The sequence below is a fragment of the Tasmannia lanceolata genome, unplaced genomic scaffold, assembly GCF_043159265.1.
Source record: "Tasmannia lanceolata isolate RefF3 unplaced genomic scaffold, GAP_Taslan_0.1 ptg000023l, whole genome shotgun sequence".
NCBI classification, from domain to species: domain Eukaryota; kingdom Viridiplantae; phylum Streptophyta; class Magnoliopsida; order Canellales; family Winteraceae; genus Tasmannia; species Tasmannia lanceolata.
In genome coordinates, this window is record NW_027518700.1 from 1,423,146 (window position 1) to 1,434,643 (window position 11,498).

Here is an 11,498-nt window from a genome sequence, read left to right on the forward strand (position 1 = left end):
GTATGGTTTTGTTGAAGCATGCTAAAGGCTTGAGAAGATAATGATTTCTTTCTTATGCTCTTCACTCCCCTAGCAATTCCCATGAATATTATTCAAATACCTAACTTTTTATGTGTTCTATTCGATTTTGAAAATGCCATTTTCCATGGACTTGTGATCAAACTATCTTTATATCGATAGTCAAGCGGCATGGGCATAAGACTCATGGTTAGGATGTAAGGGTCACAGCGTTGAGGCTGCTTAACCCCATGTTAGCCCCAAAAAATCCTATTAAAAAGTTATGGCTTCTTTGGATACTTCAAAAGGTCTTTGTATATAATCTAGGGGTTGGACTAGTAAACTATGTCATCTTGAAGGCCATGATCGAACGCACACATGCCATATATTCTTGGTGATCATGACTGTTGATTTGATGCCATTGTAGGGTGACCCAGTGAGTCTAAAGTCTTATTATGCAAATGGAGATCTTATTTGCAAGATGGGCATGTAAAAATCTGTGGCTTAAAGACATCTCTAAGACGTCTTTTTCATCATGTTTGATCAATGGTCCAGAAATATCTGATGAGGTGGGACTAAGAGTTTGTCTTAAAAGATATTTCCTAATTTTATAAGCACATGATTTTCCTTATGATTATTTACAAGTAAAAGTTTTATAAATAACATAGTTAATGACTTCTTAAGATGCCTTAATGTACCTTTTACAAATAACATTAACTTAAGAGGAAGTCTAAACTGAAGGGAGCCCTTGCAAAAAAGAGGTGAAAGGGCTCCCCCATGGTGATGTGCAGCCAATAGGAGAGCCCTTTCACCTCTTTTTTGCAAGGGCTCCCTTCAGTCTAGAATTTCTCTTAACTTAAAAATAATCTTATTAATTTGTAAGTAAGGATAGATTTTGGTGGCATCCCATAGAGACTCTTATAGACTGTCATGAACTACCCTTCATCATGTAAATACCTACGTAAAATATGACCAAATTGAAAATTAACTCTCTAAGAGGAAATATTACCTTGTAATACATATACATAAATTGGTAAGTGGGAGTGTCAAATGGACCCAGGGGACTAGTGGATCCAAAGAGTTTGAACTTAATCGGACAGGACTTTAGCAGAGCAGTTGGATAAGTCGAAAATTCAGATTCATATCCTAATGTTTAAAATCGTACGGGATCAGATTCAAACATTGTCATAAAATCTGTCCAAACATAATACATCAGATTAGAGGCTAGCTTAAAATGTATGCAAATATCTTAGGGATTTGCTAGCGTCCATTGCAAAAGGCATTTCGTAGTTGCACAGTCGCATGTCAGATCAGCCACCTCATGAATGGTGCCAAAATCTGTTGAGAATTGAGCCTCTGTGGCTGCTCTGACATGCGACAGAACATTTGTGAAATGCCTTTTGCGATGGACGCTAGCAAATAATTGACAAAACATTCAAATTTTTTTCAAAACTCTAATCGAGTACAGCATGGATAGGACCTGCCGACCTAGGACATTCCGATGGATTGCGAGGATCCCACGAACACGGCCTTAGTAGAAAGGAGTCGACTTAAGGGGAGTCCATGATGGTAGGGGGAGTTTTGAAACTATGCTCTGAATTAGGTGTGCAACTCAAGCCCCGACCCGAGCAACTATTTGGTCAACCTGAACCCGAGTTCCAACCCAACAACGTTCAACCCAACCGGACCCGAGGAATCCTTTTTGCCAACCCAAACCCGACCCAACCTGAGATTTTTAGCTTAAAAAATTAAAAAAATTATTAAAAAAGTCGGGTTCACTCGGGTCGGGTTGCCCAAGCCCTCACCCCGAACTCAACCGGGGTTGAGAAAACCGAACCCGAACTCGAATTTTTCCCTAGTTGAACCCGTCGGGTTCGGGTTGAGCCCGCCGAAGTTGCACCCCTACTCGGAATAGAATCTGATCATAAGGGGTCTGAGCGATCATAACATAGGCATAGATCCCAAATGCCAACCAAAACCCCTAAGCTATCCTTTGTGCAGCCAAACACACCCCAAGTAGTAAGAAGTGGTTCACGTGATGTAAAAAAGCAAGATCTAGTTGGTGTATTTCTTCTTTCTTCCAAGCATCAAGCATGTATGATTTGCTTTCACAAACTTTACACCACGTGTATGGCTGTGATGTTCCAATAACTAACTGGGAGATGATAAATTCGCGCCCCGGATAACGTGAATTGTGGCAGACTTCAACGCTTTTTGACGCCAAATCACGTTACAGGGTGTGAATTATCCTACAGTGGGTGCTAATTTACCATCACCCTAACTTTTATTGAAGAAAAGAATTCATTTAAATAGAGGAATTGTAATGGTGAAAAACCCTTCTGCAGTTGTAATCTAAGAAAACTAAAGCAAAGACACAAAACCCTAAGATCGGCAACCATGGACGAAGCTCAAGAAATCCTCTTGAATTCCCTCGAAAGTTCGGGAATTTCTCTCCCTAACAGAGTTTCTTCGATTCAAGACCTCACGCCAGACGTCTTAATTTCAATCTGCTCTCAATCACTGCGTCTGATCGACGATTCCTCCTCATTTCCGATCTCGTTACCTGATTCAATGGCAGAGAGATTCAAGATCTGTACAGAGATCGCTTCATCTATTAAAAACCTAGGTTATAGAGGTGATTTGAGCTTCCATCAGGTGCGTATGAGGTTCTAGATCTTCCCATTCATGTTTATCTTATTCTTCAGATTCGAGTATGGCGTTGCTAGGGTTTTGCTATTTAATTTCTATTTTTTTTTCTTTTGAATCTCTTATTTAATCTTCATATATTGTTAAATTCGTTATGAAGGCCATTTCAAAAAAAAAAAAAAAAAGGAGATATGAGTTTCCAGATCCTCCCTTTTATGCACCGATTTTAGTTTCACTTATTCTTCAGATTCGAGTATGGCTTTGCTAGGGTTTTTCTATTGTTGCTCTTCTTTTTCTCGTTTAAATTTCTTATTTAATCTTCATATATAGTGAAATTCGATATAGAGGAGATATGAGTTTCCATCAGGTGCATATTAGGTTCCGAATCTTCCATTTGATGCATCGCTTCTTGTTTCTCTTATTCTTCAGATTCGAGTACAGCATTGCTAGGGTTTTGCTATCGATGCCGTCATTTTTTTTCATTTAAATTTCTTATTTAATCTTCATATTCTTAGGTTTAGATTCGAAATGATACTAGCTGCTAACTCGGATTGTGAATTGGTTATTGCAAAGAATTCAGCAATACGTTGATCTTTGCAAGCTTCATTCTTGCAAAAAAAATAAATGATTATCTATAATAGAAATATCCTTTCACAATCTTTCATTACCTTGACTTTCTTCACAATTTCAGTATTTCGTAGAGAGAATGACTAGAAATTAGCATTAGTTGTTGAGTTCGAAACACAACACGTACCATGAGCAGAAAAACATTTACATAAACATCATCAGAAGAAGAAAATCTTGAGGGTGTTGAAAAAATACACAATATTCTCTTCCAGCTTTGTGGTTCGCAGAGTTAGCCTAATTCACTTTTGATTTTGATTTTTTTTCTCAAATAAGACACAAATTCTACACAAAAAAAAATTACCAATTTTTTGTGTTATTTTATGTCCTGTTGATCTCATTTAATTTCCTCTCAAGTTTTTCTTATGTTTTACTTGTGGACCCTACAACTTAGACACATGAAATATCTGTCAACTACAACAGTTTTTTAGTCCTAATGAATGAACTTCTTTAGCTAAATTTTTTTTTCTTCATTTATTGTTGCCTTTTCAGTTCCATTTTGTTCAATTTTCAGTTATCATTCTTCTTACTGGAATTATTCTTAGAAGCAGAATATGTGTTGATTCCGGCAGTTCCTGTATCCTTCCGATGAGGACTCGTATAAGTTGGTGCGGTTTTTGGTGGAAAGGCTCTCTAAAACATCAGAAGGTGGAACAGTTTCCAGTAAAGTGGATATCATGTCTATGTTTCTGGGAACAAGACCCTTGGTAGGAAATCAGGAAAATCAGAGTGGTGAGAAGGCTCCACCACTGATAACCCATCAAGAAGATCCAAGATCGAGTATCGGTACTTCAATACTGGAGTTCAATGAACTGAGGAGATTGAAGTTAGGGTTTCCAGAATCTCCTGTTACTGAGGCTGAGGACGTGATTGTCCACAGGGCCCTTGAGCCTCATCTGATTCCCGAGCAGACGGATGAGTCATCTGTTGGTGAAGTATTTGGGTTGAGTTCTCTTGAATTCAATGAGAAAGAGGGACTGAGAGGTGAGGAAAAAGTTGGGGAGTTGTTAGAAGAATCTGGCAAACCAAGAACAGATGCAACTGCAAACGGAGAATCTGTGCCCCAGAGGAAGCATAGACATGTTATAGAACTTGAACAAAAACTGGGTTCTCTTCTAGAACAATCGTCCAAGGTAAATTTCTCTAAACAGTCAATTGATCTTTATATTCGTTTGTTAGAGAGTCCTGCTAAAATATATAATGGAATTAGGTTTATATTTTGGATATAGCAGCTTGCTTTGTAGGTAAAATAATTGCATCAGCTAGGGAAATACAGAGCTTACAAAAATTTATGTGAACAATTGCCAACTTCTTTTGCTCCATCATTTTCTGACACAACTATGTGGAATGAAGAAGGAAACTCAAGAGGTCATTCGTTTTACACTTTTCATGTGCATCTATTACTTTAACCTCCTTTTTCTTAATGCCAAATGTCCAGAAACTTTTTTTATTATTATTAACTTCTTTGTTTGATATATTGCTATTGCATATGTTGCCCATCTGCTTCTACGATTGTATGTGACGAGTATAAAAGGTATCATGTCACCCAAACACTTTGAAATGTTCTGTTGGCAGCCTTTGTTTGATCCTTGATTGCTAATTGCAGGTTACTTAAGCTTGCAATATGCAGGTAAAACAGTTGGATATTATATTCATAAAATGACAGCACACTAATATATTTTACTCGTTGGACTAGTTGGTTGCACTTGACCAAACATTCACTTGGTCCGATGGTATCATGTAATTTGAACCCTATTAATTGAAACGTACCCTTGCAACTTTGCCAACAATAACAACTGATGTCAATTTAACTAGATTCTCAAATTCTTACTAACCTTCTAGTTTGGGATCATTTGGTATCACACGAAGGATGGCAGATGGGCAATTTTTATTGGCTATTTGTGAAGTTCTCCCTCTTTTCAAATAGTCAAGACTGCACCCTGCAGATCACGGTCTTCTGATTTTTGGGTCCGTGGATATTAGTTCTTTCAGTTGTTTAAGGAAGCCTTAAGTTAATTATTTTGTTAGTGAACATTCCCTGCAAAAGGAATTCATGTTTCATAAATAACTCATGAAAGGGAAACAGGAAAATCATCAAAGAGTAGTTCTATAGTGGGGAATTTGTTATGTTGCTTTGTGTTTGATTCATCCCTTCAATTGCTTGAGGAAGATACGGGTTTAGCAAAAAAAAAGATTGGTACTGATACTACATCCTATGTCCATCCCACTGGTGGAAGTAATGGGACCGTGTGAAATGATATGCATGGTCTCATGAAAAGGGTACGGGTCTCATTGTTCTCACCAACAGGACTAGGAGACCTCCCGTGCAAGACTAAATTGGTCCTCTTGTTTAAATTTTGTTTGTTATTTTGTTTTTTGATTTACTTTAAAAAAATGTTTTTTGATGAACTAATATAGGCGACTAATGAACTCCCTCCTCATATGGAGACTAAAGATGGTGATTCTTACATATTCCTTGTCTAATTTTCTTCTCACTTCTCTCCCTAAATCTTACACATATGAATCATTTAAAAAAGGGAAATGTTATCACCACAACCATGCTTTTATAATTGCAAAATTGTAGCATATCTTTTCTTTTTTAATTGGCTTGTCAGAGCTTTTTGGGAATGGTAATGACCTTGGACAGCTCTTTAAATAATAGAAGATAAGATGTGTTTGTGCAAATATCAAAAAATTGGTCGTACTGATAACATTTTCCCCTATGATTTAGCCGACACTTAGAATTTATTGTTGACACATGTGTCCTGCCGTGTCTGACACGACACCACCCGTGTTGACACTCCTTTGGACACTTTTAAATGTATTGCTAGGAGTGTTAAGAGTTAATGTGGGTGTGTGGACACGTATTTGTGTAATAATCAATAATTTTATGTGTATGTATGTGTCACCATTTATAGATTTTTAGATGTTGCCATGTCAGACAACTTATATCCGTGTCCAAACTCAACACATGAATCCGTATCGACAAACTATGATTATATATACTTTCGATTTTAGTTGGGTCCCCGTTTCTAAATTTTGAGGGTTTGCCGTGTCTGACGCTCCGTGTCAGTTGACAGACGACACTCGTGTCCGTGTCCACAAATCATAATATATCTCCTCTAGCTAGGTGCCTCACTTTCCATAATCAAATTTTAAAAGTGTGTATTTTATGCACTCAACTGCAAAGAAATTTAATTATTTCTTTATTTTTTACTTCTTCCATCACTTTTAATGGTTCCTATCACCTCATTTGAGACAGCCAATTTCCAGTCTTCCCCATTGACTTTGGTTCCTTCAATTTACCAAGGCTTCTTGGTGATACAATCTAGTAGCAAGTTTTGGAAGATGACCCTAACCTTACTGCTAGAGAGTTAGAAGACCTTTCTTTCATAAAAGGCTACACAAATTGAAACATAAGATTATTGGGATCCTAAAAGAGTCCCAAATTCCAAACGCAGAGGAAGGAAAATTTTGGTTGGACTGATTATCCTAGCTAATTGGCTTGGAATCAGTCAATTGAAACTTACCAGATTTGATGGCTGAACAAATTCAGATGGTTTCTTGAATCTATACTACCTATGTTGTCGAACTGATCTTGGTCTTGTAGCACAGTGCTGATGGAGATGCAGAATGTTTAAGATCATCAATGCCTTTCAAGAAAAATAATAAAATAATAATAATGAATGTTCTATGACATGATCCGACAAGTCTTCTTGATGTTGTTTCTTTGATATTTTACAGATGAGATTTGAAGTTGAGGACCTACAAAGGCAAGAGAAGACACATATTGACGAACTGAGTAGAAAGACTTCAGAAGCTCAGCATCTAGAAGATGAGCTTGAGCTCTTGAAAGCAGCTGTAGAAATGGCATTTGATGATCAACACCCCGATGGGTACTATATCAAGGAGCTCAACGAGCGAGTGAAAGCAAGAACAGAAAATCTTTTGGAGCTGGAGTTACAGTGGTATGATATTGCAGTTCTTATTCCTTTTTGTCTCCAAAATCGTGTTCCTTGCATTTGAGGTTCGACTCAGCATTTAGGGCTTTGCACAGTTGCTGCTGAGCAATCATATAGGAGCAGTCTGAGTTTTGATGGAAATAATAATTCTTACTCCATATAAATTCTACCGCTAAACATGGTTTGTCTGGTCGGAACATGCAATTAATGAATTCCATTTTCTTTATAAAATACTTAAGAATATCTTTAACTCTCTTCATAGTCGTATTTTTAAATAAAAAATACATATGATTATTGATTCTGTCCAAACTCATATTGGTTTTGACTTTTGAGTATGAACAAGTATTTAGATACTGAATAGCACATGCTAAATATCATGGACTAATCAAGTCAAAAAATTATTCATTCACATGTTTCATAACATTTATTTCTTACATTTTCAAAAAACAAAAAAAAACATTTATTTCTTACCATTAAAAAAACAAGGGTTATTTCTTGAAAGTGAGGGTTATATTTTGAGTTCAGATTACTAATGAAATCTCATAGTAGATCTGGAAGAATATTAAGATACTAGATTTTTAATATGATACGGTTTGTATTTTTTAACATTGATTTTGAGATAAAATCTATCATAGGGATGATTTCAAACGCCCTTTGGACGAGAAAAAGATGAGCCTTCAGCAGTCTCTTCATGAACAAACCTCAGAAGTACAGGAAAAGCTCCTACACCTGGAAAAAGTTGAGTTGGAAACAGAAGCCACCATTGCTGAAATTTTAAAGAGGCAAGTTACCAATAATGAAAAAGCTTGGTCTTTCCTAAATGTTATTGAGAAAGAATGTATGATTCTAGTGTGTAGTATTTTGAGTCAAAACTCAAAACCAGCATCAATATTAGAACAATTATCCATTTTCTTTAAAATATGAAATTCAGGATGTAGATCCTGAATTTTCACCTAAAGAAATGGACAAGTTTCCTTTGGCCAAGATGAGTTACAGAGTAGAAAACCCAAAAGGCATTTTCATATTTAACTGAAAAAATCTTCCCCGTAGTTGTCGTATAGCAAGTTTCAGCTTCTCATTAAGCTCCCAATTCTAACTGGTTTTATTTGCTACTTTCAGCTTCTCATTAAGCCTTCAATTCTAACTAGTTTTATTTGCTACTTTCTGGCTTTCCTTTTAATGGTCATAGAGAGGAGGAACATTCTAAACTTTCTGCTGAGCTCAAGAACCAGTCGAAAACTGCTTCTCGGAAGTCCTATATCGAGCGTATAACTGAGATCACGAAGAATAGCAAGAAACAGGATGCAGACATTGAGCGAATACTACAAGAAACTCGACAACTTCAAATAGAGAGTAATTCCATCCAGGACCGCCTTCATCGAACTTATGCACTAGTTGATGAAACTGTATTCAGGTACGAATTGTTGCACTCAGGGTATCTGATAATAAAACCTATGCACTGAGAAATGTAAGGAGTGGATTAACTCATAGTTTCTGTTTTTTTTTAAATGGTTCAGTGCAAGTTCTAAATGATGTTTTATCTTGTGTAAAGAGGCATCCAATCTGCTTTAGTTTTAGGGAAACATTTCAGGAATTTCATTAGTCACTGATTTTTTTAACCCATCCAAAAATGAAACTGATTCCACTGAGTTGGAGATGTATGTTTGTATTTAAGTGCTGGATATAGATGCAATGTGATATGCGGGCAGCCTCCAAAAGGTTTGTTTGTCAGAAGGGAGTTGACCAACTTTTGTAGATACCATGATTCACACAGTTTAATAATCATATCATTGTCTAGATTGGATATGTATCTTTTTTAGATGGATTGGTGTGGTCATGGTGGGTTTCCTTATAACAGAGAGCAAGTCTGCCGACCCCACTTAAATGCTATAACCAACCCACACCAACAATACTCATGAATTTTTTTGCATTTAACTCTCCAAGTGTAGTTATAGGTTCCTATTCTGGTGGCGTAGGTAGCAGCTGTGCTGAATGCTGATGTTGAGGAAAAATCGTTCTCCTATCAGGGAAGAGAATTTTTTAACAGGAGAAATATTACAGTTCTCAAGTCATAAGGGATGTTTGCACTAGCTTGCACATTTCTTACTATTAGTTAGTAGCAGGTTAGGAATCTCTCTCTTTTTTTTAAATGGAAAAAAACCTTGGGATAATTTTGAAGTTGGTAGGGAATAATTTTGGATGAGTGGTGAAATAAACTCCCTGGGATAATTTCTGATTCATTGGTAGAAATTGAGAGCAGACCTTTCTCTTCCCCATGAAAAGTTTAATCAAACCCATCAAAAAAAAATGTTTAATCAGGTTTCCTGTGATCACTTTACCATCTTGAATTTTTCAGCAGCATTGGGTGGAGATTTTTTGAATCAGTGCAAGTCAAGTCCAAAAAAGAACAATCATGCAGTATAAAACCATGCATGCTTCAAACGTGAACTTGAAAATAATAGAGATGTAGAGGGCTTCTTTGATCTGAAAATTTAAGGGTTTGATGTTCTTATTTACAATAACTTGTGGTCCATTTTAATTGATCTTGAGGATTAATAATATAGATGGGTTGCAAGTTGGTTCTTGTTTTGAAAGTGCAAGTAGTGTTTTTCTTAATTGAGTCGTAGGGGTTTTGGAGTCTTTGTTTAGGCTGAAACTTCGCACTGGGTATTATTTCTATAGTAGTGGAATTGTGGTGATTTTTAATTGAAATTAGGAGTGAATTTAATCTGGTTCTGGTGGGCCACTATCTATGAAAAGCTTGAATTGTAGATTTGGAGCATATCTTTATGATTTTCTGTTTCAACATCCCAATTGGTTTAGGAAAGAGAATTGATGGTGAATTTGAGAGTTAGTAAACAAACTAGAATATAGAAAGTTTAGGCTGCTTTAGGAACAATTTAGCCATTTATGGGCTTATATAAAGTTGTGAAGACCTTATTGTAGTTAGTGGGTTTTTAGCTTTAAACTTTGAAGCTTAGCTTGTATGTGTCTGTCTATAGTTCTTCCTTTCTATTTCTTGATCTGATTTTGCGCAGAGTATCCATTTTCTACCATGTTCTCTTGAACTACTCTTCATCAAAGCATACTTATGTTCATGGTTTATGAGGTTTTATTTTTGTTTTTACGAAGATAACAAACAATGGGTCATCAGGTTTTAATGACCTTTTGCATTCAGTTTTCGCATTCTCTGCATAGATCAAGAAGATTAGGCTTATTTTTTCTTTTATTAATTTTGTTTGCATTTTTGCATCCCTTTGCATACAGGGATGCTAAAAATGATCCAGTGAGGAGACAAGCTTATAGGCTTCTAACAAGCATTCATGGAAGCTTTGAACAGATTTCAGATAAGATTCTCGCCACTGACAGAGCTCGAAGGGAAGCTGCCGAGCTGGAAGCGAAACTCGCGGCCATGGTCTCTCGTAGTTTCGATATTGACAAGCTCCAAGCCGATCTTGACGCAATCAAGAAGGAAAATGACTTATTAGAACAACAGCTTCTGCATAATTAATCTGTAAATTCTCCATTTCTTGATTCTTCTCTGTTTCAAGTAAAGTTAAGATGAAGTACTTTGCAACAGGGATTTGAAGGGCAGGAGGAGACTTCTGGTATTTTAATATCATTGGGAAGTATATTTGTCATGATAGAAGCATGGTTTTAAATTTAGACCGAAATCCGAACAGGAGGAGACGTCTGTTATTTTAATATCATTGGGAAGTATATTTGTCATGATAGAAGCATGGTTTTAAATTTCGACCGAAATCCGAACAGGAGGAGACGTCTGTTATTTTAATATCATTGGGAAGTATATTTGTCATGATAGAAGCATGGTTTTAAATTTCGACCGAAATCCGAAATTACCGACACCGAAATCGATAAAAACCGAAACGGTCATTTATTTCGACCGAAATTTTGGTTTTTCCAAAATTTGACCGCAAAAAAAAAATTTAATATTAATTTAATGTTTCACCGAAATTTCGTTAATTTCGTCCGAAATTTAATATTGAATAAAATATTAGTTTCGGGTTTTGTACTAGATTTCGACCAAAATTTTGAAATTCCAGGGTCCGTAACTGAAATTTTAATCCTTGGATAGAAGTACAGTTCCCTCTTATTTTCCTCAGTCGGATCATGGACAGGAGGGGTCATTTGTGCATTCAGGCCTTTGGCAACTATGAATTTTTTTTTTTTCCCATGATAAATTAGTTTCTCAAGTGGTAAGGAGTAGGGTGGGGAGAGGAGTGACTTGAGAGGGCACAATTGAGTAGA

The 11,498-nt window shown here is 36.4% G+C and overlaps 1 protein-coding gene across 1 annotated transcript; it reads left to right on the top strand.

The window, feature by feature from the left end:
• The first annotated feature begins 2,313 nt into the window (after positions 1-2,313).
• On the top strand, positions 2,314-10,870 carry LOC143856337 (coiled-coil protein). Its single transcript, XM_077366531.1, has 6 exons — positions 2,314-2,652; positions 3,840-4,400; positions 7,012-7,235; positions 7,865-8,015; positions 8,423-8,643; positions 10,497-10,870. Exons 1-6 carry the CDS (start codon positions 2,395-2,397, stop codon positions 10,738-10,740), a joined length of 1,659 nt encoding a protein of 552 aa, XP_077222646.1. The 5' UTR covers positions 2,314-2,394; the 3' UTR covers positions 10,741-10,870.
• Positions 10,871-11,498: the final 628 nt, after the last annotated feature.